At 39.8% G+C, this 21,085-nt stretch overlaps 2 protein-coding genes and 1 long non-coding RNA gene across 4 annotated transcripts; 1 reads left to right on the top strand and 2 right to left on the bottom strand.

The window, feature by feature from the left end:
- Nucleotides 1-961: 961 nt before the first annotated feature.
- On the bottom strand, nucleotides 962-11,327 carry LOC101327496 (histone H2B type 1-L-like). 2 transcript variants are annotated; one of them, XM_073810446.1, is made up of 4 exons: nucleotides 10,829-11,327; nucleotides 8,854-8,879; nucleotides 5,646-6,036; nucleotides 962-5,001 (listed from the first exon to the last, which is right to left on the bottom strand). In XM_073810446.1, the coding sequence occupies exons 3-4, from the start codon at nucleotides 6,017-6,019 to the stop codon at nucleotides 4,944-4,946; spliced, it is 432 nt and encodes a 143-aa protein (XP_073666547.1). In that variant the 5' UTR covers nucleotides 6,020-6,036; nucleotides 8,854-8,879; nucleotides 10,829-11,327; the 3' UTR covers nucleotides 962-4,943. The 2 variants fall into 2 exon arrangements, with proteins under 2 accessions (XP_073666547.1, XP_019800697.1); XM_019945138.3 differs by having other exon boundaries at nucleotides 962-6,036; nucleotides 10,829-11,302.
- Nucleotides 11,194-14,409, top strand: LOC109551542 (uncharacterized). The gene is made up of 3 exons (XR_012334366.1): nucleotides 11,194-11,327; nucleotides 12,781-12,867; nucleotides 14,260-14,409. It is a non-coding gene; the product is annotated as an uncharacterized lncRNA (long non-coding RNA).
- LOC101327784 (histone H2B type 1-M) lies at nucleotides 11,906-20,795 on the bottom strand. Its single transcript, XM_004316276.4, has 2 exons — nucleotides 20,393-20,795; nucleotides 11,906-12,295 (listed from the first exon to the last, which is right to left on the bottom strand). Exon 1 carries the CDS (start codon nucleotides 20,780-20,782, stop codon nucleotides 20,402-20,404), a length of 381 nt encoding a protein of 126 aa, XP_004316324.2. The 5' UTR covers nucleotides 20,783-20,795; the 3' UTR covers nucleotides 11,906-12,295; nucleotides 20,393-20,401.
- Nucleotides 20,796-21,085: the final 290 nt, after the last annotated feature.

The raw sequence follows: 21,085 nt of genomic DNA, 5'->3' as shown, positions 1-21,085 counted from the left end.
CTTGTTTGACCCAGCAGAGACCATCGGGCTCTAGGGGTGGCAGAACAATGACTTGTAAGGAACAAGAGTTCCTGATTGATCAGGAGGGGCAGAGCTGCCCCACAGAGCTGGACTAATCATAGTGTATCTGTTCCATGAACAAGACTGTCTTTAAGCTAACTTATTGTTGAGTCTCTGTTACAGCAACTTAACTTTATCATACCAAATACGGTTTTCTCAACTTATTTACCAGTATGACTGTCCTTCCATTGGCCAGAAAGCTCTTTCAAAGAAAGCTAATGCCAAGTGAGCCTCTCTCCTTGACATCTCTTCCACTGTGTTCCATGCTAGACAGAACACAGAATAGGGGCTCATTACGCATTAGAGATGGGTGGGTGGGCTATCCATATGTCTTAAGCAGTTGTAATCTGGATATTTCAGAGTACTGTTTCCCCGAGGAGAGTAGTTCTTAACATGTGGAGAAACTTTGAGAAACTGGTAAAAAGTACACATATTGGACATAGATAGATATTTCATGGGGCTCATAAAAGGAATACCCAGAGCTCCATGGATTCCTGTCAACAGCTTGGAGTCTAGGATTTTAGAGTCTGAGGTGTAAAGATCCAAAAGTTAAGGCTAGAGAGGAAAGGACAGACAAAATGCATAAAGAACACATTGAAAAAGAGTAAATTTGTCACCATTTATTCACTATGTGCAATAGACCTATATACTCTCGAGAAGTTAGATCAGGTCTTAACACTTCATAACTCAGAATGCAAGATAGCCCATTTGGAAAAATTTTGATTCTCAGAGGCCTGAAGGCCCAAAATGACTGTATCTCATGAGATTTAAAAGTAAATAAAAACAGTGGGGTGTTTATTTTTTAGCCTGATTAAGGAGGAAGTCCATGAATTTCTTCTTAAGGCCCTTTGAACTTGTCTTCCATTGCTAGTCTTGATAAATATATTCAACAGGGTCTATGTCATTGAATAAATCATTTATTAAGTTTACAAGAAACATTCCCAACACCCCTTTTCAGAGATAAAAAGGAGCTGGAAAGCTTGTACAGAGGGATGCTTATTCTTTGTCTCTGTGTCTTAACCAACCGCTCTATGCCTCTGTTTCCTTATAAATGGAGACAACAGTAGTTCCTATCTTACATGTTTGGGGGTGAATAACATTAATATTTGTTAAGCATTTTGGCCAGTGCATGGCACATGGTTAATGCTCCATGTTTGGGCTATTATTATTGCTATTATAAGCATTCTTATTTCTCATGACATTTCTCAGAGGCCCAGAGAAAAAGAAAGTGACATTTTGAACCATGAAGACATACACTTGAAGTCTTGAATTACCGTTTTCTATCTTTGTGGTCTGTGGTAAATTACTAACCACTGTTCCCTTATCTGTAATGTAGGCGAAAATTCATATTTTCGTGAGGACTGAGTGAAAACATAGGATTATGTGTTTATGCATATGTTTGACAAATATAGTTTACATATATTCTTAAGAAGTTGCAAGTGCATTAATGGAAGTTCTTTTGGATGTAAACATAAAAAAAAAACAATTCCAGATTATTTAAACAAAAAAAAATTCTCTTGAAAGTTAAGTTTGCTGACCACACTTAAGCAATTAGTGAATACTTGGTCCTGTCTTTTTCTTCAGGTCCTTTTCCTAATTTCTAGGAAAACAAATCTGATTGATCCAGCTGGGCAGATGCCTGCATCGATCAAATATGATGGCCCAAGACAGAGGGTAAAAACATAATGGCCACACATGGCGCTCAGCCCTGAGTGGAGCTGTTCCTAGGAAAGAAGTAATAATTGAGTACCGAAGTTGTCCCAGATGGTGTCTGGGCCTCCCTTCAGTCCCATAACCCGAGTTCCCAGGGATCTCTATTAACTATATCCAAAGCTCATGTTTGTTCTTAGCCTTCTAGACATCACACCAACTTGGTCATGTCCTCCTTGGTGAAATACATTATTTTCTTGACTTTTTTGACTCCGCTCTCCTGATTTTCTCCCAAACTCACTTGTCACTCTTTAGAATCTTTTGCTGTCTCTTTTTCTCTAAAGTTTGGAATGCCTCCAGGATAAACTCACTTCTTTATTCTTCCTCCATGGGTAATCTCCAATCTCATGCCATGCTGACAACATTAAAATATCTATTTCCAAAATTTTCAAAAATTTCTATGCCCAGTCCCCATTTGCCTTTGAATTCCAGACTCACATATACAACTACTCACTTGACATCCACAATGGAGTTGGCTAAGGGGATTTAAAAATTGTCATGTTCCAGTCTCAGAAAACTCATCCTCTCCTAGAATTCGTGATTATCCAAGAACTTTATTAGCACCGCAGGGAAGTAGATAAGCACAGAACCTCTGGGGCCACACTGCCTTGGGTCTAACACCAGCCCCACACTTTGCTCAATTAAAAGGAGAGAAAAGTTGCATCTAGATAATGTGTATGTTGAGCAGATGAAGTGAGTTTATGTTTCTAAAGAGCTTGGCATAGTTTCCTAAACATATAAAGGGCTAACAAATGTTAGCTACTTGATTCTTCACCCATAAAACCTAACTCTTCAATAAATCCTTTTGACTTTCTCCTCCTAGATCTAATTCTAATAATTTCACCAGAATTATTGCAATAAGCTTTCAATTTTATTCCCTGCTTCTTTCTACTTTTGATCCCATAAAATTCATTCTCCCCATAGTGGCTAGAGTTATTAAAAATTCTAAGAGTTTCCCATGACACAATAAGAATCTGGTGCCTTCTTTTGGCCTATAAGGTCCAACATGTTCAGGTACCTGTTTAATCCCCAGCCTCATTTTTACCCCTTTACGTTACTAATCTCCTAGCATACAGACCTTATATTCCTTGAGCACAAACTCCTCCCTGCCTTGGCCTGGAACTTTTATTCCCTGGGTTGTGGGTTCCCTTATCTAAAGCATCAGGTACTTACTATCACAGCACCTGGTTTTATTTCAAATAATTTCACAGGCCTCAGAACTTCTATTTGAAATATCTTGCTGAGTTATCAATGTGTTGATTATCTCTCTCCTCCCACTTGGATATCAGCCCCAGAAGATCAGCCTGTCTGTCTCACCACTGTAACTAAGGCCTCTCACAGAGGAAATCCAATCAATATTTGACAAAATACTGAATGGAATCGCTTCTCTACTGCCATTAGAGACACCTTCCTAACACTCGAGCCAATTATGTCAGTCCCTGCTCAGAAGCTTTCTATAAATTTTTGTCATCTGCAAAATAAATTTAAACTTCATTGTTTGGCGTCTACAAACAATGTGGAATCTACACCCTTCACCTTCTTCTATCATACAATTATCTTTGCCACCAGGAAGCTCATGTGGGCAGGGGCTTTGGTAGCTTGTTCTTCACCATATATTAGATGTTCTCAAAGCCTCCTACCAAACAAGCAGCACTGTATCTGCTGGGCACTTTTTAGTAAGCCGAGTTCTCAGATCTCCCCCAGAGCTAATGAACCAGAAACTTGGGAATGGGACCAGCAATCTGTCCTTTAAGAAGCCCTCTGGGTGATTCTGATGCACACTCAAGTGCTTTATGTCCTCAGTACATAATTTAGTGCTTGGCACTTGAATATGAATGAACTTGGTGGGTGCTCCTTCTGTCTGCCTAGAAGGCCCTTACATCAGGCAGTGCAAGTGCCTTGCCCAAAGTCATTTGCCCTCTTCCTTTCTAATACGGACTTAATTTTGTTGAGGTGTCCCTTTCCTCCCTGTCTTGTGCTCCAGGGAAGGCAGAGTCCCTCTCTTAGCCTCAGGAATGGGGTTCTGATTCAACCACATCAATCCTAAGGGTCCCATGTCCTCTTAGTAATGATTAATTTGGGGGGCTGGGTATACATCCAGTTGTTTGTGACTGTGAGAGCCTTTAACAATGGAGGCCAACTTCCCCAAGGATATAATAATGATTAAGCTGAAATTGAAGTTGTTGATCAATAAACTGTGTGTGTGCTGGGGATGGATGTGGAATCAGGGGCACTTCAGACAGAGAAAAACGGCAAAGGTCTGGAAAAAAAACAAACAACCAAAAAACAATGAAGCAACACAAAACAAAAGGGAGAAAAAGAATCCTCTGAGGTTGGGTTGGAGAGTTAGGTGAGGGCCAGACTTTTCAGGGCTTGGGGCCATAGCACAGATTTTTGATTTTTGTGAGGTGGGTGATTATCCAAAGGCTGTGAGCAGGTAAAAAACAAAAAGCCCTCACAGTGACTCTGGAATGGAAACTAAATACCCTATGAACAGAGGAGTTTCAGAATTACCTCAGACTAAAGTCAAGGTGATCAGAAACAGTCGAATTGTAATTCAGTAACCTGAAAATAAAGACTTGTTTGTATCTTCGTGCTTATTTTATTATCTACCTTTTTGAGACAATAAAATGGAGACCAGATAGACTGGCCCTGGAGGCTGGCTAGGAGTGTTTCTCAAGGACACTGATAGCAATGCTTGGGTGGATTTGGCATTTCCATTTATGGGTGAAGTACCCTCAACTGAACCTTTTTCTCCTGACTTCCTGAAGGACACCTCTACCTTGCAGTTTCCGGACAAATGAGGGAAGAGCCCTGCTCTTTATTTCCCGGGGTTTAATCTCTTGGGCACTATGCGATCACAAACCGTAGGCTTCCAAACCTCAGTGTTCAGCTCACAACATTAAAAAGCATCTCTACTTCCACAGTTCTTCCTCTCTGCGTTCTGAGCCGACCCTGGGTCCCTCTCTTCTTCCTTGCCAGGATCCCTCCACAGTTTCTGAACCGAGCAGAGGGAGGAGATATGGAGGCAGGATAGGGCGATGGGCTCAGAAGGGAGCTCACCAGGGACAGAAAAGGACAGATTGGAGGCGGCAGAGCCAATCTTTATATTATGCGGCTACTCTAGTGAGAAGACAGGCGGCTGAATACAGAATTCTGTGAATTTTACAGGTCTAGTTTGTAAAACGAGTCAGGAGAGTGGGGAGAAGACTGCATTCTTCAAACAAAAATCTAATGACCAGGAAAGAGATAAAAGAAAATAAAAAGTTAGTAACTATTTTCCCCTTACTGGAGAGCTGCAGCCACCCAACATAATATGCTTGTAAAGAATCTTAGATAAAATGTTCAGCCAGGACTTGAAAGCCCTAGGCAAAGGGCTGGGGGTGAGGGAGTGTGAGGAAAAGGAATTAGATCCACACAAATGAACCTAGGCGGAAGACCCTCCAAAGTCATACTAAGAAAGTTCCGGTTTTAGACGGTGGGATTTTCAAACATAACTGTGGTCTCCTGGACGTTACAGCCTGACGCTTTACATAAAACCAAGACCAGAGCTTCACAAAGCACCGATTCCAGCCCAGAGAGCACCCTGTACAAATTTTATAAAGGTGACCTAGAGCTCCAAGGATTGGGGTTAGCACTAAGTGGTTTCAGTGCACGTTCACTTTAGCCGTTGGGAACCCTCGTACGCGGAACAGTTGTCAGAAACCATATACAGTAGATTTGCCACCCGAGGATCTCTTGCTTTTTAAGTACTTTGCTAAGCGTTACCCCTGACACTAATTTAAATCCCAGAGTTCACGAAACCGCACAAGCTAGTGCGCAGCTCTGATTGTGAAAATGTGAAATGGCTCTGAAAAGTGGCTATAAACATTTACTTGGAGCTGGTATACTTGGTGACAGCCTTGGTACCCCCGGACACAGCGTGCTTGGCCAGCTCCCCGGGCAACAGCAGACATATGGCCGTCTGGATCTCCCTGGAAGTGATGGGCGAGCGCTTGTTGTAATGCGCCAGGCGCGACGCTTCTCCCGCGATGCACTCCAAGATGTCACTGCCGAACGAGTTCATGATGCCCATGGCCTTGCACCAGATGCCAGGGTCCGGGTGGCCCTGATTCAGCACCTTGTACACGTACACGGAGTAGCTCTCCTTACGGCTACACTTGCGCTTCTTCCCATCTCTTTCCTGGGCCTCGGTCACCGCCTTCTTGGAGCCCTTCTTTGGGGCCAGAGACTTCACTAGTTCAGGCATTGTACCGTCGATGTCTTCTAAAAGAAAAGAAAACGGTGTCCGTTCCACCGGATCCTGCTTATTTGTAGACAACGTTATGCAAATGAAGACTTAGTTATGCAATTGCTGATTCGTTCGTCTTGAGGTCTGCACGCAAATAAATCATTCCAGATATACTGTCTCACTGGTCATATCCTGAGAGTTTTCCAGCAATCAGGCCACCTTCTTTAATCTAGTTAACCTATTTTATAATGAGTTCTGATTCGTTTATAACAATTCAGAATAGTTTGTTAATTTTTAAAACTAAAAGTAACTCTCTCCAGTGTTTTGAAATATCAAGGAGGCAAAGCTCGTGGCACGGTTAGTCTCTGATTTGCAAGGCCCGTTTACAGCTCCTGGAAAAGCTGTATCTTTACATTTGAATCCAGTGAGAGGGAAAGGAAGAACTGAGAAAAAAATAGGCGGTGATCCAGACAATTCCGAGTACAGTGTTTCCCACTGTACAGAAAATGCAGAAATACAGCGTAAAAACAAAGGGCAGGGAAATAAAATTACATCACTTGAAGGGAGATAAGAAAGAAAAGAATTTCATAGCCTATAGGGCTAAAAACCTTCGAATTGGAAAGGAGAAAATCACATCCAGTTTAGCCACAAAAGAGGGTCAGAAATAGTTCTTCAGTCTAACTACTGAAATGATAAAACAAACAAAAAACCCAAAAACTTACTAAAAATTAAGAATCCGGTGTTTAACACATTTATTTTAACTTTATTTCTATTATTACCACCATCATCATCATCTTTGTCTGAAACCGGCTTCTTAGTTCTTTCAGTACCATCTTTCCTTTCTGCAGAGAGGTGTCCTCCCTGAATTTGACATTTTTTCCTAACATTCCTCAGGCTCCCCAACCTTCCGCCCCCCGCCCCCCCCGCCGTGTTTCAGTGAAAGCTTCCTGAAATTAGTAACCTAGGTTCATAGCGCCTCCTAGTGACTTGTGAAGGCAAACGTAAACCCCTTCAGGAAGGAAGCATCGTGAACCCAAGTTCTCTAGATATACTGTACACAGATTGATTGTGATTTATTTATTCAGTAATTATTTAGCATCTGTTACGTGCCAGGCATTCTACCAGGAACTTGGAATGTCCAAATATAAGCTTATAGTAAATGTTGTCAAATCGAAGAGGAAAACAGACACTGTGGAGGGTCAGGCATCCAAACAAAGAAGAGCCTTAGATTCCCTCTCTTTCCCTCGGGCAGTGAATTTCAGATATTGAAATTACCGAGACTATAAAATAACTATTTACTGGAAGTTTGAAGAAATAAAAATGTAATAATACAATCAAGGAACAAGGGACCATCAAAACCAGGCTAAACTTAAAAAAATAATAAAATAGAACTAGAAATAAAAAAGAGCTATATTCCATAATGATAAAATAAAAATCCACTGATAAGATGTAACATTCAGGACCTTATATGCACCTGACCACACAACCACTAACTATATACGCAACAACTGGAAGAATCAGCAAGAGAACTTCAAGTTTACAGCTGTAGGGCAAGCTTTCCTATAATACTCTTATAAATTCACATAACAAGCAAAGAAAAACAGGTATGGTTATAGAAGATTTGGACAACACAGTGAACAAACTTGATCTATCTGTGATTCCTGCACTTAACACAAAGAGACTGTCCAATTTTTAAAAGCACACATTTAATAATTTCAAAAATTCAACACCGAGCTTAGAAAAAGTCACAATGGATACAAAAAAAACAGTTTCATATATACGGCACTCTTTTATCAGCTAATTAAAGAGCAATAGAAAATATTTTTTTTAAGACAGTAAAAATAAAACAATCTTCCCATATGCTTGGAAACTAAAAGTGCACTTCTAAATACCATGGATTAGAATATCATAAGGGAAATTATGTAATATTATGAGAGAAATATGAATGAGAATAATACATATAAAATTTGTTCGATGTATCTGAAGCTGTACTAAAAGGGAAATATATAATATTATATGCATATATTAAGGAACAAGAAACACTAAAGATATGCAAACTAGGTGTTCAACAAAAAAAGCTAAAAAAAGAAGAGGAAAATAAATCAAAGTAGAAAGAATCAGCCTTAGAATTCTTAAAATGTGTTGTACTGTTGTGAATGATGTTCTATTTCAATTCCAGATAGGTCATTGCTAATATATAGAAAGGTCATGAATTTTTATGTGGTGCACATATTTACCAACCCTCTTGAGCTCTTATTAGATCTCATTGTTTATAGATTCTCATGGATTTTCACATTGACATATTATTTTAAATATGTCAACCCTGACCTGAAATTTAAAAAAAAAAAAAATTAAAGAAAAAAATGGAGATAATCCATAAACCACAAGCTTGTTCTTTGAAAAACCTTACAACAATAGACAAACATCTAGAAAAACTAATGAGGAAAAAAGAAGAGTGTGTGTGAATAAATCATAGGAATAGAAAAGGGAAAGTAGCTACCAAAAAAGAGATATAAAGAACCACAAGAATGCTATGAATAACTTTTACAAAAAATTAAACTTAACAGAAAAGGATAATTTTCAAGAAAAAAATTAAGTAATGGGTTGAATAAACAAGTTATGATTATGGAAATATGACAGGCAGTTAAAAAAAAACTCTCCTGTACTCTTCAATCTAAATGATATCAAGCATAACTGGGTTTTACAGCTATTAATGAATTTAATTTAATTTAATTTAATTAATGAATTTAATTATTAATGAATTTAAGTAATTGATAATCCCTATTTTACAGAAGCCATTTCAATAGAAAAATAGCTCTCCTTTTTTTTCTTTTGCAATTGTGTACACTTACCTAAACTGGACAGGAACAACACAGACCTAGAACAAAGGGAGAAAGGAAGAGAGAGACAAGAGAAAATTATAGTCTCACTTTACTCGTGAAATTCATTTTTTTTTTAAAAGCTCTATTTGAAATGCAAGCAAATGGAAACCAAGAGACCATATTATTAAAAAAAAAAAATAGTATATCGTATAGGGTTTATTCCAAGGATGGAGGAAAAGTTTAACATCAAATCTGCCAGTGTAAGAAATTAATAGAGAAAAACTGTTATCATTTGCATAGGTACTGGGAAAATATTTGTTAGAATATGACACTCCGCCTTTATAAACATTTTTACCAAACTAGAAGAATAAGGAGTAGCTACTTACTTCATAAGGAGTAGCTACAGTGAGCACAACATTTAATAGTGTAATCATTTTAGAATGATTCCCAAAGAGTCAAAAGAAAGACAAAAGTTTGGTGGTACTACTCCTATTCAACATGGCACCAAGGGTCTGGCCAATATCATGAGACAAGTACAAGTAAGGAGGGTAAGGATGCAACAAGAAAAGATGTTATCTTTATTGTCTGACAATAATATGTCATTGTAAAAATTCATGAAAATCTATGAACAAACAATTAGACCTTACAGAGCTTAAGAGCGTTGGTTGCTACATGAGCACCACATAAAAATTTATGGCTTTTCTGGAATTGAAACAGAAAAACCAGAAATCATTTACAACAGAACAACACTTTCTAAGGATTCTAAGTCCAGGAAAAAATATTCCACATCTGTATGAATAAAACTATGAAATGCGATTTGAGGATACAAAACAAGATTCACTCAAATTAAGAGACATACACTATACTATGTTTGTTTTGTGATGACTCAATATGCTAAAATGTTCATAAACTCAAAAATAAGCTAAAAATTCAATGTTATGCCACAAAACAGCACTGTATTTTTGGTAAAGCACTGTAAAATTCATGTTAATGAGCAAAAATAGTGAAGATGATTCTCCGAAACAAAATAAAACAAATGAAAAAGAAAAGAAAAAAAAAGAAATAGTGGGGCAGGGAACCTAAGAGAGGCTAGGATCATCAGACCTTGAGCTGTCAGAAACTATATTAAGCATTTGTTCAAATCTTTGTAGGCAAAGGCAAGAAGAGGGCTCAAAGTAGCCTGGCTAGTTTGCTTTAAATTTTACCTGCTATGATTGATTCGGATTGCTTAGAGTTACCAAGAGATAATGTCTCTAGTGCAATGGTTTAGAGCAGGGACCGTGGAGCTAAGCTGCTTGGGTCAGAATCCCCTTTGCCATTTATTAATTAGATGACATTGGATAAATTATTTTAAGCTCTAAGTGACTCAGTCTATCTGGATAAAATTGGGATAACAATAGTTCATAGGTGTGTTACAAGTATTAAAGGAGTTGACATCTGGAAAGCACTTGGAAATGTGTCTAGGTGTATGCCAAAAGAAAAAAAATTTTTAAGTAAGTAACTGGAGATGGTTGTGTACAAACTGCACCCAGGGCTGCATTCTGTTTTGCGGGCCCTATGCACTTTTGCCTTCCTGGGCCCTCTCCTCCGTGAAAATTATAAGAAAAATAATAACATTATTAAAATTATATAAACACTAAAATATTAGTATTACACAGAACGCTTTCATCGACCTAAAAGTTTATTTTAAATTCTGATTTTAGAAGATATTAAAATATTTTCGTAAGCCTCTAAAAGTACTGTGGGCCGTAGGGTCTGTCTCTACCGTAGCCTAATAAATGTAGGCCCCGCGTGCATCTCAAGATGAAATTTAAAACACATATAGTTATTCAAGTGGGAAGTAATAATTCACACACACATACATATACACGCACTTAATCCTCACACAAAGTGCCCTAGAAATGTGTTGATAATAAATAGGGGTGGTGCAAGAAAGGTGTCCAGGGGATTAGTTATGAGGGAAAGCGTCAGCTCAGAAAAAGTCGAGAGAGGAGAAAAAAACTACCGGAGGGCTGCTGCCCTGTTTCTCGGTCTTCAAACTGCTCGGTTCCCCGTTTTAATCTGCGCACGTCCTCATGGACTGTTCGGACTCTCCAGTATCCAGCGGTGAAAAGCTGGGTTGGCAAAGCCTGCGCATCAGCAGGTGGCTGCCACGCGAAATCTCGCGCGCGCAGCGGCTGGCGGAAGCCTGCAGCTTACTGGAGACCCCCGGGGCGGCGGGGAGGTGGGGGGAGCCGAAGTGACGTAACGTGGCGTATGCGTAACGTGGAGCTCTGGGAGAAGCCGCGGAACGTGAGGTTGGGTGAGACGATCCAATGAGGGAGCCGGCGTGGAGCGGCGAGGCGGGACGGCCCTTGGACAGACCCTGCGTGGGGGGGCGTGGCTACGGGCGGGAGCAGACAGAGGCGGCGTGGAACGCCACGTTATTCTTTCCACCCTTGCGTGGCTGTACCGGAAGGAGGTGCCCATTTTCAGGACTTGACGCTTCCAGTTTAAACCTCAAGGTGATTTTTCAGTTTTGTGCGGCTATTTGGTAGTATCATTTCAGGGACATCCCAAGTCGTAATTTAAAGCACAGTTCTCTAGGTGTGATCCCCGACCAGCAGCATCAGCACCACCTTGATAATTTAGAAATGCAAATTACTGGATCCTACTCCAGGTCTAGTGAAACAGAAACTGTGAGGTGGGGCCCAGCAATCTGTTTTTAAAAATCCCTCAAGGGAATTCCCTGGCAGTCCAATGGTTAGAGCTTCGAGCTTTCACTGCCGAGGGCCGCGTTCAGTCCCTGACTGGGGAACTAAGATCCCGCAAGCCGCGAGGCGCGGCCAAAAAAAAAAGAAAAAAAATCCTTCAGGTGAGAAGTAATGTGTTCCCCTTAATTCAGATGTTGAAGGTGACCTCTTAAATGTCAGCTTAGCTAAACTAAGTTTTTACCTTCGAGATTGTTAACAAAGCCAAAACAGTTCTTAGATCTTACCCACTCAGAACTTAATGCCAGAAAATAAACTGAAATATAAATAAATTGTCTTTCCAGAAAGGGAAGGTCTTAGGAGAAGAATTTGAATCAACAATGAAAGCGGAATTTCAATTATCCATAGAGTTTATTAAATATAGCGTCTCATTTACAAATGTTTTGCTATCCTTTCAGACTTCCCCCAGCAAAGGTAGTCCACGGTAAATAATGAGTTCCCAGTAATTACGCCTGTAACAGAAGTAAATTCTGTTTTTATTATGTAAATAAAAATAAAATGAAAAAGCTAAAACACCTTGTTTAGGTTCTTCCACTCGGGTAGTGATCTCCTTTTGATAAGTCAGTGTGCAGCAAATCAGGATGGGTAGGATTTTGGTGGGACATACACACTAATCTATCATCTCAGGCAGGTCAGACATCATACTTCATAACTTCTACGGCCAGATTCTCATTTTCAGTTACTGTTTGCATTCATTTCTTCTCTGCACTCATGTCTCTCCCCTGATTGAAGAAATAAGAAAGGTTTATATATTAGGTGCCATTTTGCCATCAACATTAATATCTGCTATACAAAGAAGAGGGTTCTGTTTACATACACTTGTATAATGTGCTATGAGGAATCTCTGCTCCAGTGTTACCTACACTTTAGTCATTATTAGCATTAACAGGTAATGACTCAAACCATACTCAGTCAAGAGATATTTCTCAATAATGTAATCTTTGTTTCAAGTCTCCCAACTACGCTTACTGGGGTGGAATTCAAATAGTTCAAAAGCTTATATTCTCTCCCTTTAGTTTTTGACCTGAAGACAATTAGTCACTCTGATTTTCATTTTAATTCAGAGATTAAGGAAAATATAACAATTGCTAACAACTGCTAAGTGCTTACGAAATGACTATAACTGTTTTAAGAGCTTTACACAAATTATCTCAATCCTTAATATAACTCTAAGAAGTAATGCGTTATTATTATTCTCCTTGTATAGATGAAGAAAGTGAGACCCAGAAGAGTCACTCATTCAATTGAACCATTTCAACAACCAGATCTGGCCTCTATTCCTGTTGTTGCAGACGTATGTGTATTTTAATTAATTAATTAATTATGTCGTGCTGCAAATGGTTACTGACAGCCTACTGTGTCTGAAACAGTCAAGGCATTAGGGAGTCAGTAGCAAAAAAGACTAACCCTGCTCCAATGAGCTTACAATCTTGAGAATGGGGAGGGGAAACAAATAATAAACAAACTTATGTCAATAAGTACTAAGTATAACAAAGAAGAATGAATGGAGGAAAGTAAAAAATGGGATAGGGAGGTATCATTTTACATCTGCTGGTCAGAGAAAGTGTCCCAGATATGATACCATTTTAATTAATCCACTCAACCTAAAACCCAAGAAATGTGGAGAATATTTCAGTTATGTAACAGGTATTATACCCAGCTGAAATACCAAACACATGACTAAGCCTGTCCACCCACTGCCTCTCTCCTATCACAGTCTTTTATAGGCTTCTCTTTGGTCGCTAGGCCCTTTCCCTCCCTTTTGTAGTAGTTTGCTTCTTCCATTCTTTTTCTGACTCCTCATTTTCTCTCACCTTTCTCTTTTCCCCATGCTCCTCCTCCTTCTTTCCTAAAAAAAATAGCTATAATTTGGCTGTGATATTGTTTTGTATTTATGAAATACAGCTTAACATTCACTGTTAAAACTTTTAAACAAAACTCTAAAGCATAACTCCTTTAGTTTTCTACAATTCCTTTTCCCTGTGCATGATGGCAAATTTCATGGTTTATGAAAGGAAGAGCCACTCAAATGCTGCTTTTCATGTAAAGGAGCCTTTTCTTCTATTTAGCACTAAATGCCCATGCCACCAACATGAAACTTTCCCCAAACTTTTCCCAAAGTTGAACTCTACCTCTCCTAAGTCTTCTTTTCCTGCAGCTAGGGTTTGGAGGGAAGTTGGGAGTATGAATCGAGAAGACTGCTGAAGTTGTTCATCTGAATAAAGTACAAAAATTAGTCTTCCAAAAGAAATCTCCTTATAATTTCTGGGTTCACAGTTGATCTAAGTATGCAGAAATATGTGACAGGAGAATCATAAAAAGCAAATAGTTGTAGAACTCAAGTTACAGTCGATAGATATCTAATTCAAAATTGTAAAAATATAGTTTTTCTTATGACTTTGTTCAGAATTAACCTTATCCAAGGGGGTATGGCCTTTGCCCTTTGATGGAATGTGATCTGTAGGCCCTTGGAATGTCCTGCATGATAAGAATTATCTTTGTTTACCAGGAGGCATTGAGCTACACTGGATAGTGTAATAGGATCATTTATGTTGGGTGCTTTGGGCCATACCATATCTGTACTAGATCCAGAGGAACTGGATACTAAAGATCCAGTCTGGACACCAAGGCTTGGGTGAGTTTCCCTAGTTGGCCATACATATTGTGTTGTCACACATTGTTGCAGGAAGGTGTTAACACTCCATGACTCCACTGGGAAAGGGTTACCGGAAGCTCTGAGTTTGGAACCGTCCTAGATTCTGCTCCATGTGTCTCCTCCCTTTGCTGATTTTGCTTTGTGTTCTTTTGCTATAATAAACCCTAACCTTGAGTATAATAGCTTTCAGTGAATTCTGTGGGTCCTTCTAATCAATTATCTAATCTGAGAGTAGTTTTGGAGAGACCTCTGAACCCTAAAGTTGGTGTCAGATGTGTGAGTGCAGCCTTATGGACTGTTCTTAGCTCTGCGCTATGTCAAAATGGTATTATTATTATTTTTATATGCAGTTTTTATGTTTTTAATATTTATTTGGTTATACCAGGTCTTAGTTGCGGCAGGTGGGCTTCTTAGTTGTGACTTGCTGGCTCCTTAGTTGCGGCATGCATGTGGGACCTAGTTCCCTGACCAGAGATCGAACCCAGTCCCCCTGCATTGGAAGCGTGGAGTCTTATCCACTGCGCCACCAGGGAAGCCCCACAATGGTATTAATATTACTATATTTTTTTATCACTCAAATATTGGGATGATTTTTTTTGCCTTAATTTAATGAATTTGGTAGTTCCCACATGAGCCTAAGTCTATTCACCTAACTGCAGACTTCCAAAGAGTGATAAACACTTGTTTGGGCCTTAGTGAAAGATAAAGGGAAATGAAAGCAGTTAACTGTAAGCTTCCTTGACGATCTTACAAAACTGAGGGCTCCTGGAAGTCAAGGACAACCTTATTTCTCTTTGTATCTCCAGTGCCCATGCCAGTGACTAGCCCAGACACATTCAATGACTATCTCTTAAATAAATTGATTTATAAATAAATATGCTAACTACTGCATGGCACAATTTGCTAGGACATTTTGACACACATCAAGAGTCTCCTTATAGGGCTTCCCTGGTGGTGCAGTGGTTGACTGTCCGCCTGCCGATGCAGGGGACGCGGGTTCGTGCCCCGGTCCGGGAGGATCCCACATGACGCGGAGTGGCTAGGTCCGTGAGCCATGGCCGCTGGGCCTACGCTTCCGGAGCCTGTGCTCCGCAACTGGAGAGGCCGCAACGGTGAGAGGCCCGTGTACCACACACACACAAAAAAAGAATCTCCTTATAAACCTTCATAACTGAATTCTTCACTTTAGTTTCTTCTTTTATGGAGTTTCTGCTAACTCTTAATCTGTTACCTTACACTTGAAACATTGTATTTTTTTACTCATCATCAATCTTCACTCCTATATTTTAAATAAATTTTTATGTTACCTTTAATTTCTTGTCAATTTTAAATTTCATTACCATTTTCTTTATTATTATTTTCTCCTATTTTCTTTTTTATTTTAATTTATTTATTTTTGGCTGTGTTGGGTCTTCCTTGCCGTGCACGGGCTTCTCATTGCGGTGGCTTCTCCCACTGCGGAGCACCAGCTCTAAGCGAGCGGGCTTCAGCAGTTGTGGCTTGCGGGCTGTAGAGCACAGACTCAGCAGTTGTGGCGCATGGGCCTAGTTGCTCCTTGGCATGTGGGATCTTCCCAGACCAGGGCTCGAACCCGTGTCCCCTGAACCAGCAGGCAGACTTCCAACCATTGCACCACCAGGGAAGCTCTATTTTCTCCTATTTTCATATACCACAGTATTTTCTGAAATTTTAATTTTTTACTATATTTATTTTCTTCTTTAATTTGTTTTCTTTTTCAAAAAGACCAAACGTATTAGTTTGTTGGACATTCCAAAACAATCGTGCACCAGAGATTTGCTTTCCTGATTGCAGTTTAGGATTTCTCAGATGAATTAATTCAATTCATTCATTATTTTAAAAAGTACCTGCTGGGCTTCCCTGGTGGCGCAGTGGTTGAGAGACTGCCTGCCGATGCAAGGTATATGGGTTCGTGCCCCGGTCCGCGAGGATCCCACATGATGCGGAGCGGCTGGGCCCGTGAGCCATGGGTGCTGAGCCTGCGCGTCCGGAGCCTGTGCTCCGCAACGGGAGAGGCCACAACAGTGAGAGGCCCGCGTAACGCAAAAAAAAAAAACCTGCCATGTGCTGAGATAATGTTTTATTTAACTGCAGAGGCCGCTATTTTGTCCTTTACAATCTCAGAGAAAAGTCCATCAGGACATCATGTGGGAGTTTTATTGACTTTGTCTCTGTGGATAGTGGTCTATTACAGTCTAGGTTGCTGGAATTCCTAAAAATCTACCAAGTATAAAGGTATTAAGTTCAGGTGATTTTACAACTTATTTCTATCTAATCTTTAAAGCACAAATACTTTCTACATTCAAGTATTTAAAGCATAAAAAGAATGACGTGGTGGTTTTAAAATATGTCCGCAAATTTTTAAAATATCCTTACCTCAAAAGTGGATTCTAATTCCCCTTCTGAATATATGCTAGGTTTAAGTGACTTGCTTCTAAAGAATAGAAAGTGGCAGAAGCGTCAGTGTATGATGTTCGAAACTAGGTCGCAGAAGGCATTCCTGGCACTCTCTTTCTCTATATAATTTCTCTTTCTGTGGGATAACAGCTAACGTGTTTTGAAGCGTCATTTAGCCCTCCAGAGAGGTCCATGTGGCAAGGAGCTGAGTTCCTCCTGCCACCAGCCACCAGGAACTTGTCTGGCATCCAACATGGCATTCAAGCCATCTTGGAAGGGAATCCTCCAGCTACAGTCTGGAGCCTATGCTCCAGATGACTGCAGCCTATGCTTACATCTTGACTTCAACCTCCTGAGAGACCCTGAGTCATAACCACCCAGCTAAGTCACTTCTGGATTCCTGATCACAGAAACTGAATGAGATAATAAATGTCCATTGATTTAAGCTGCTCAGTTTGGGGATAATTTATTATAAAGCAGTAAATAATAAAGGAGAGCCCTACAGTGAAGTTTATGAAGCTACCATAACCTTAAGGACAAAATCTGATGAAGGTAAACCCAAAAGAGAAAATCATAGAATGATTTTATATATGAATAGTAGAGATTTTAAAAATCCACGTAAAATATTAAAATTTATCCAGCCATTATTTAAGATAATAATACAACATGACCAAATAAGATTTGTCCTAGGACTGGAAGCATGGATTAACATTAGAAAATCTACATGTACTTTACTGCAAAAGGTTAAAGGAGTAAAAGGACATTATTTCATCAGATGACAAAACTTCATAAATCATTCCTAATAAAAACTCTTAAAAAAGAATTAAAAGGAAACTACATTAGCACAATAAAGACTACTCTCTCACACACACACGTGCTCACACACACAGGTATTATTATAAATAATGAACTAACAAAGCTATTTCCATGAAAAGGAGAAAAAAGATGGTGACATCTAATAGCATGTCTAATATGAAATAGTTTGTGATTTTAGTTAACACAATAACAAGATAAAAGATTAAGAGAAATTGTTATTGGAAAGAATATCAAAGATTTTTTATTTGCTAACGACAGTATTATATGCAATGAAAATCAAGATAGCCCATTAAATATGGATTAGCATTGACAGAATTTTTAGCTAGATACAAAATGCATATAAATAATCACTCACTCAAGTCCTCTCCCCCCACGAATTTCAAACAGTGCTTTGGTCTGATGCCACGTGTCCACACAGATTAGAAGGCACAACCCTATGAAAATCAGCATTATATTTGTTGTAAGAATGTATATGGCTAGTGTCACACAGTAACCCTTTCTGTTGTATCATTTTTCACTACATTTATTTTTCATTGTATGAGTAATCCATCAATTCTAAAAAACTGTCAGCCATGATCATTTGAATCTCACATCTGCATCATTTTCTGCGTGTCCTGCTACTATGATTAGATGCATGCCAGACAATTTTACTAGTAATTCCAGATCTCTTAAACTCACTTTTACATTCGTCTCTTTTCATTTTGGATAATTCCTTGTGTTCTGGTTATATAATTCATGAAAATTCTTCAGCTGGGTCCAATTGGCTATTAAAATCATCCAGTAAGCTTTTAATTTCAGTTCTGTTATAATTTTATATGTATATATATAACTTGTTATATATATAATTTTATATGTATTATATAAATTTATGTTTATATTATATTTATATATATTATATATAATTATATATATAATTAATTATAGAATAGTAACATTTGTTTCTATAGAAAACAAATAGAAATTCTAGAAATAAATGTATATATATTTCTAGAATTTCTATTTGTTTTTTTCAAATCTATGTGATCATTCTTTGTATTCTCTTAATCCCGCACATATATATTTTTTTAAGATATTAAAGTTAGGCACTTGAAGTCTGTATCTGTTAATTTGTGCTTTTGCTTTCATTGTCTGTTGCTTTTGGTCATGGTGCCTTATTTCATGGTGTGTTTGGTTAATTTCGGTTGTGAAGCTGCTCATTCATTTTCTTGGATATTTATCTGTGAAGATTTATTGAGGCCTAAAGTGAAGCTTATGCTTCCAGAGAGGATTTGTATTTGCTTTTACCAAGGTGCTCAGGGGCACCAGACCAGTTTGGGATATCCCTAAATTAAATTCTCAGCCTGGGTGTTTTGAATCCTTGTGGTATTAAAGCTGAAACAACTAAGTGTGAAGTCTGGCTTGTAGTCCGAATTCTCAGCAGTGGAATCTACTCAGCACCAACGTTCAGGGCAGACTGTTTGCCATCATCTATGGTGAGTGTGTTTGTGTGTTTATTTCTAGTTCATTTTGGTCTGGTGTCTCAGCTTCACTGGGAAAGAGTTCTTATCATGCTCCCCACCATGGCCAGGCGTCACATAACACCCTAAAAAACAAAGCGCAAGTTTGGGTGAAGTCGGCTGTGGTGCTTGGGGTTTCACGTGGGCCAAGCCCCTGGAACCGAGAGTTCCTTAGTTTTGTGGTGGCTCTTCCTTGCTTTTATAAATTAAAAAATATATTATTCTGGATTTTAATCGTTCATCCAAGTACCCAGCTTGCCATATTATGGAAAAATCTATCCCCATAATCCATGAATCCCTGTTTCTTTGGGAGATCGTGAGAACCCTAGAGTTTCTAAATTCATTCCTCCCTCAGCCAACAATACCCTCCACCTAAATTTTCCATCTCAACCAGCACTTCATTCCCAGCCCAGCCTCATCTACCTGGCAATTTTCTTGGTGACCTCTGACCATTGATTCCTCTCCTCCCAGCCACTTCCTCCCAGCCCCTCTGGACCTCTTTTCAGAGATTTAGCTTCCCGACAGAATCTATTCCTCAGCAGTGAAAACCTTTACCCCTATCCTACCGGCCAGAAAAGGCTTTCCTTCTCATTCTACTTCCTCTCCGTCCTTGACGCTCTGGGACATCCGGTAAAGCGGAGAGGGTGCTGAAAAGGGGGCCTCAGACCTCAATCAGGCGCCTTAACTGATTGAGTACTGTGCTTCCCTCTTGTGACCCAGAGGACTTTAAAGCTGAATGCTGCCCCCAAAGGACTATAAATTAAATATGACTTTCTGGGAAAGAAGATACAGTAGCTGACAGGGTTTGAAGGCTTCCCTTTCCCTTTCCTCGGTGCCTAGGCTCCTCCTCTCCCTCCCCCACCCGCTGCCCAGAGCTTCAAGCAGAAACTGCACCAATTACAAAGCAAGAAAACCAGAAAAACCTGTGTAACATTTCAGTGAAAACTCCCATTTCCTTCAGCATTTTTTCCAGAAATACATGTCTATATGTTTTTTTTTTTTTTAAAAAGGAAAGAAATGGAAAAGCTCCGAGCAGAATGAAGTCAGAGCATGCGCCTTCGTGCTCTGGGTAAGGGGTCATCGCCAAATTCCGGATCAACCTTAGGATCAACTTGGAGACCTACACACGAAGAGGAAAGCTGCACACTTGAAATGGCATTTTCAGTGCAAATTGGTATCTGGTTATGTGGTATCATGGCTCTATGGAAGTGTACTTGCCCATTGTGAGCGCGCAATTAACAGCACATATTGTTATTTTCTAAGTTCCTCATAAGTATTTTCTACGCGGCTGTATTAGTTAAAGAACAGTAGTGAAGCTTTAAATTTGGCAGGAGACATCCGGAAATAGCCTTTGGAATGAAAGGATTACAACTCATCTGCTGAAAGCATGCGTGGCTCTTAAAAGAGCCTTTGGGGTTAGGTGTAAAGACGCTTACTTGGCAAGTTTACTTGGAGCTGGTGTACTTGGTGACAGCCTTGGTGCCCTCAGACACGGCGTGCTTGGCCAGCTCCCCGGGCAGCAGCAGGCGCACGGCCGTCTGGATCTCTCTGGAAGTGATGGTCGAGCGCTTATTATAATGCGCCAGGCGCGACGCCTCGCCCGCAATGCGCTCGAAGATGTCGTTGACGAACGAGTTCATGATGCCCATAGCCTTGGACGAGATGCCGGTGTCCGGGTGGACCTGCTTCAGCACCTTGTACACGTACACGGAGTAACTCTCCTTGCGACTGCGCTTGCGCTTCTTGCCATCCTTCTTCTGCGCCTTGGTCACCGCCTTCTTGGAGCCCTTCTTCGGGGCCGGAGCGGACTTGGTGGGTTCAGGCATTGTAGCGTTAAAAATTCGAACACTAACGCTAACACCTGGGAAAAGAGTCGCCCCCGCTGAGGCCACATTTACTTATAGATGCGGTATTCAAATTAGGTTAGTAAGATTTCGCTCATGATTGGATTAATTTTATTGTGGCGTCACAAACAGGAATGTAAATGATACTAGCAGGTCTACCTTTTCATTGGCTGTTTAGTTAGTGTGCTTTGACCCAATCAGACGGGTCTAGACTAGACTACCCATAGCTAGTACAAATAGCCTTTTGAAGCACCTGCACTGTGTATTTCACAGCAAGCAGATGAA

Source organism: Tursiops truncatus, chromosome 10 (genome assembly GCF_011762595.2).
Source record: "Tursiops truncatus isolate mTurTru1 chromosome 10, mTurTru1.mat.Y, whole genome shotgun sequence".
NCBI classification, from domain to species: Eukaryota; Metazoa; Chordata; class Mammalia; order Artiodactyla; family Delphinidae; genus Tursiops; species Tursiops truncatus.
Note: the sequence above shows the minus strand (reverse complement) of the source record. Positions and strands in the feature narration are given on the sequence as shown.